General features: G+C 42.4%; 1 protein-coding gene across 1 annotated transcript in view; it reads left to right on the top strand.

Moving 5' to 3' along the window:
* Nucleotides 1-217: 217 nt before the first annotated feature.
* Nucleotides 218-6,000, top strand: part of LOC142084166 (L-threonine ammonia-lyase-like) — a 35,221-nt gene continuing 29,438 nt past the window's right edge. Inside the window, exons 1-2 of the mRNA XM_075154371.1 lie at nucleotides 218-863; nucleotides 5,089-5,115. Coding sequence (XP_075010472.1) covers nucleotides 730-863; nucleotides 5,089-5,115 — 161 coding nt within the window. The 5' untranslated portion in view covers nucleotides 218-729. The remainder of the gene's footprint in view (nucleotides 864-5,088; nucleotides 5,116-6,000) is intronic.

Here is a 6,000-nt window from a genome sequence, read left to right as displayed (position 1 = left end):
TTATATCTGTTGCTGCAGTCTTTTCTCTAGATGATCTTTTCTATCTGATGATCTGGATTCTGCTACAAGGACTTGTGCCAAGAGAAGACCGGAATGAAGTAATTGGTCTCCTCTGCGCCTCAGTCACGAAGACCCATGTCCCTTGGTGCTGCCTTAAAGGATCCCTGCAGGTGACCCAACCACCACAAAAAGCCATGCCTTTCTTGCTGCCTCTGCCTACCCAAGTGCATGCCGTTAAATCGCGGGCCCTACAGCAGGTCCAGATCATGCTCCACAGTTAAGCAGTAAGTAACTAAAGCTTCAAGTGTCCTGCTAACAGAGCGTCACCCGGGCATAATCCAGGCCCTGACTCAAATTGACAAGGACAGGTTGGCCTCTGAAATAATCTCTTTAAATAGCAGCAGCTATCTCTCTCAAAGGCACTTCCCTCCCCCCGCCAGCGCTGGAGAGCTGCTTACAGCACATCGCCCACTGTTTCCCACCCAGGCATTGCAGGGCTGGCACTTCTCACAGGCAAGTGTGTCCCCTGCCCGCAGCCTCCCAGCTTTGCTTTGCACCAGGAATTACAATGAATTTTGCAGCACAGTTTCTCTACTCCAGGGTGTTAAAAAACAGAAGTCCCAGGGATCGCTCCGGGGAAGATGAAGACTACGATCCTTTCTGGCAAAGGTTGGAGAATATTGCTGTCTGACTTAGAGCTAGAGCGCTCCTTTCTCCCCCTCAGGGGTCATGGTCAGCCCTCGGGGTCCACCCAGGGCCAGGCCCACGGACATGAAAACCCCTGGACCCCTCCTGCCTCCTTATGGTGTCGTAGTTGGAGTTTTGCTTCACCTCGTTGTTTATTTAGTCGCTGTGCTTTATAGGTAATGCTTTCTTTTCTCTTTCCTTACTTTCAAAAAAAAAAAAAAAAAAAGAAATTGTGATTTTCCAATATCTCCCAGGGTTCTGTGGGTATGAGTTACTCTTGGAGTCATCCACTAGAAGCAGTGGAGATTTGAATACTTTAAGCCCATGGAGTTCAGCTTTTTTATTTCTTCATGAGTAAGGTATTAGAAATAACCCTAGACAGGCCAATGGACTGCTGAAAATTTATCTTGGGATAGCCTGTATCACAGCCTGTTATTACAGGTGTTCTGCGGTTGTCTTTGTTATGGTGCTTATGGTCTTCTTGAATTCCTGTTTTCAGGCTTGGATGGCGCAGACGGAATTTAGGACATATCTAGCGCCCTTGCGTAGCACCAGCTGGGGGCTGTGCACCCATATGGCATGGTTGTGTTTGCACAATCTCTCTCTTAACCTTTTCCATAGTTGTTTTCTCTCCCAATTTTATTATCTGGACACCGCTATCAAGATCACAACCTGGTGTTGCCAGATGTGGTATAAACAAGGGGCAATTCTCATTTCCTGCACCCTGCCAATAGTCGCAGATGTTGGTAGTATTTAAAACATAAATTGTTTTGAGGGGCTCAATGCTGTTAATAAACCCTCACGGAACACCAAAAGGGAGGACAAGATCCCAGTTCTGCATTGAAAAAATGGCTTGCCCAAAGCCACACATGATGTGACGTGTTCTGCAGCGAACTGAGAATCTTAAGCCAGTCCTTTAATCACAGGACCGCTCTTTCCTCTAGTTTGGGTTATGCTATTCATTCTTTATTACAAGTGAATTATGGAGATGTGTTAATCACCAGAGAACCTCTAAACTCAGTATACATTTAACTTACAGGGGAAAAAAGTTTTCTTGAAGAGTTTTAACTGCCAAACTGTGTGCAGTGTTAGATAGCGATCATTTGACATCCACAGCTGTGAATGTTCTGTAAGAACTGCTTAGAGGTATAGGTCTGTTTGGGGGACACTTGGAAGGTGTTGAAGCAGAGGTAACCAAGAGGGGTGACCTTCTGAGTTCTTCTTGCTTTCAGATTACTTTTTCCTCATGTTACCTATTTAGCAGCTGAGACCCAGTTGCCTTTGCCAGCAGTAAGCAATGACATTTCAGCAGTGAGTACAGAAGTGTGGCAAGGGATTATAACCACAGATGAAGGCAGATACAGTACTAGGCTCAGGCTCTGGTAAATCTGACTTACTGAAAGTAAGGAGATATTTTATCAGAAGTTGCAGCTTGGTTGTTCCCTGAATGAGCCTGAGCTTTCTTTGCATTTGTTGCTGGTGCAACATCACACAGTTTTGTCAGACCTGTACATGGTGAGTAGAGGTATAAATGCTTGTTCAATCATCTCAAGGCTTGGTTATTATGTACCTATCTATGCTGGATGGTCACAGTCCATACACGCCCTAACATTTGTGTCATACAGGCTAGCAACTAAGCCCTGATCTCTTCGTCTTTAGGACACTCTAATAAGTAGCCCTGCTATGAACTTCCTGCAGGAGTCTTAGGCAAGTCACTCGATCTGTCTGTGCCCCAGTTTCTATCAATAAAGTTGAGCTAATACTTACTGAATTTGTCTTTCTGTTTAGGGGAAGATGTTGATGATTCCTATGTGATTTAGGAACAATCACTTTGCGTCGGGTTTGGGTATCTAAATGTCAGAGATGCATTTTGAATTTCCATCCTGTAATTGCCACTAGTTGGAGTGATACAGTCTCAAACGGGTGTTTCTAAGTACTAGTATAACACAAAATAATGATAACTTGAGAAAGTAATGTTTGAGTGCAGTATTGTTTTTGATCTGTTTTAACTGTATTGTCAAAGAGAGATCTGGCGTGTTCCTTCCCCATGCCTGGGGGAGTTTACTTGTCACCCTGTACCCCTGCGGAGGACACTCAGACACTATACAGTGCAGTAACTAGAATTACCAGCAGTCAAGATGACATCTGTTATGATGCTTCTCACCATTTGTATCTCAGCAAGCCTCATTTTTTCTATCACTTCTCTTTCATAAAGACCCGCTTGCACAAGTTGCTGAGATGCTTTTAAGAATTGCTGCTATTGCAGCGTTTGGATGTGTTTGGGGAAGGGGGGGGGGGGAATAGAAGAGGAGTTGGGATGGAACAGGAATGTTTAGGAGCTATTGGGAAAGGGGGTTGCAACAAATGGGGAAGGTATCAGAGGGGTGTGGAAGGCTCAGGCATCCGGAAGGGTCAGAGGAGACGGGGCTGGGGACATGGAATAAGAAGGATTAATGGAGCTGGGGAGGTTCTGGGTAAAAGAGGGATTTGGATGAGGGAAAGGGCCTTTTCTGTCATATCCTGGGATTACCTCTTTCTCATTCCTTTGAGAGGAGATCGCAGCCCTAGTCACACCTCGGTCATAAGCTGAGCAGACTGCTACCTGCAGCAGGCTGCTGCCCTGCCTCACCCCCCCCAATACATGACCCACCTCTGCTCAACACTTTGAAGAATGAGGCAGAAGTGACTTTAAAAGGGTCACTTTTTGCTGTAATAAGTATTCCAAACTTGCAGGCATAAGATCTGAGCCCATTTGTCCAGAAAGCAGATAAGTATGTCTAAAACTGTATCTTAACGATGTCTGTTGCTCAGTGTGCTCTGGGAAGGTGTTCAGGGAGCCTGAAGATGATGTAGATATGAGCATGTAGATATGAGGTTAAGAAACCCCTACCCCCAAAACATTAAAAAAAAATGAGATAAAAAAATCCACATACAGAGAACACGTGCATATATGTGTATGTGTGCTGATGAGTTAATTACAGGTTAGCCCCAATTCATTGGGATGGTTTGAAGTGGTATTCAAGCCTAAGACTTCGCCAGTTTGCACTATGCCACTGATGAGTCCCAGTTAGGCATTGGAATTCGAAATTCTTGTCATGGTATAGACCCATAAGGATGCTAGAATACTATACAGGACTTGTGCCGTACTGTCAGTCCCTCTTCATGGTGAGTGTGCATCATTGTGAATGCAGATGATAAAAACTGCTGTAGAAATGATGAAGAAATGCTGAGTTTTCAGTCTTATACTAAAATTTCTTTGTTTCCTTTTGTGACACTTAAATTTCTATCTGTGGGGCAGCACAGTAACACGGGAATGTATGTCCATAGTTCCATCTTCATTTCTGCCTCAAAGCACGTTGTTGTGACTCATTTTGTAAGAGGTGTAAAAGCTGCCAAATGGGCCAAATGCTGACCTTGGGTACGTCTGCAAGTCAAAATGGCAGCACTGGGTCAAACCAAAGAGCAGTCTACCTCTGTGTCTTCTCCGTAGTGGTGGCCAGTAACAGGAGCTTGGAGAAAAATAAAAGCCACCTAAGATGCTTTCTTTCATATGCTTTCATGGAGTCTGCCAAGTAAGTGTTTAGGGGCTTCCTGGATGACAGATTGCTTCTTGAATGATGAGTTTATTGGTCACTGTTAGACCTACTTCCATATAGTTGCACAATTTCTTTAGGAACCCATTTATGTCCTTCATAGCCTCCTGTGGCAATGAGTTCTGCGAGCTAATTATTTTCTGTAAGATGGGAACTTTTACATTTTCTATCTGATACTTTCATATGATCTCCCGCTAACATTTATACTGGGAGAAACAGCGACTAATCCTTCCCAGTTTGCTATTTCCTGGACAACCGTGACTTTGTAGATTTTTTGCTCCTTCAGTTTTAAAAGCTGAAGAGATCCAGTATATCAGTTTAATCTGTTTAGTCCATTTGATGGATCCTGAGGAATGCAATCTGCATGTGCTTCATCTGATGGGGAAATGTAATTGTCCCATCATTGCAGGATAACTGCGTGGGCATTTCTTTCTCCTTGTAACGGAGGCAACAGTTGTGGTCTTTAGGTATCGTATGCACTACTACCGCATTTTATCTTCCCAAAATTATTTTTGTTGTTTTTTTTTTAATTTCTTAGTTCATGAATATTACTGTTTTCCCCAGTGCTATTTAACTTGATGAAAATTATCAGTATATTCAAAAAAACATATTGGAAACAGAAAAATTATTCATTCCGAGTTGTTGCTTTTTATCATTCTAAGAGTACGTTTCGGTACACGCTGTCTTTGCATTGGCTTTGAGACTTTAAACTATGTAAAGTTATCTGCTTAAACAAATGATATTTTTTCCAGTTCCTTAATTATTCATGGAATGTCTGCATACAGATCTTCTCTCTTATTTTTTGCAGTTATGCTGAGCAGCTGTTCTTGAAAAAGTAGGTTTATAAACTGTATTTTCATGTTTGCTTTTACTAATCACTTTAAAGGTAAAATGTTGTGATTTATAACCATGTAACAAAGCTTGCCAGCTGGATATTTGTTTTATGGCTGGAAATAAACAGACTTTTTAATGAAAACGTTCCTAGACAAACTCCAAAAAAGGAAAAAGCTATCCGTTTGAAAGGAGCAATGTTTTATAATGCTGGGGTTTGTATTTATATTGGCTCAGATTTTAATCTGGTGGGCATGATCGCTAGAATAGGGGCCGTATTTTGTTACTGTGCATGAGAAGTGACGTGCTGTGTTTTTGTGAGCACTTGCATGCTTTGCTGCCTGCTTTGACTGTTCCTGCAAAAGAAATTCATACTGAGGTGATCTACGCCAAGCATACAAACTTGTTTGAGGAGAGAAACGCCTCTGACCCAACAGGGTTATTAGTTGCCTGTTTGTGATGGATAATCAAACCTCAACCCACTGTTTACCTTGGGAGTTTGAGAGCTCTCAGTGGGTCTGTGGCACACCCAGGCGGATTCAATAGGGAAAAATGTCATTCGCTAATGTAAATGAAAAATATGTACATCGAAAGAGAACAAAAATTCATCTGAAATAAATATATACAATACATACATACACAATAGCATGATGATATTCTTTTGGTAATGAGGCTGCTGACCTTCCAGATGCAAATGGATGATAGTTTCCATATTAAATGTTGAGATGGTAATGTTTCAGAAGTGCTTTAAACCTATCTCAAGCTTGAAAAGCCTACACATATTTTCCAGCTGTTTGAGTTTTCTTCTTTTTTTCCAATGGTCATAAGGTGTTGTCTCCATCAGGGTCCTGAGCAGATATTCACTGTTCATGAGAGCAGTGCTGCAGAT

The sequence above is a fragment of the Calonectris borealis genome, chromosome 7 (assembly GCF_964195595.1).
Source record: "Calonectris borealis chromosome 7, bCalBor7.hap1.2, whole genome shotgun sequence".
NCBI lineage: Eukaryota > Metazoa > Chordata > Aves > Procellariiformes > Procellariidae > Calonectris > Calonectris borealis.
This window is presented reverse-complemented; position numbering and strand designations above follow the sequence as displayed.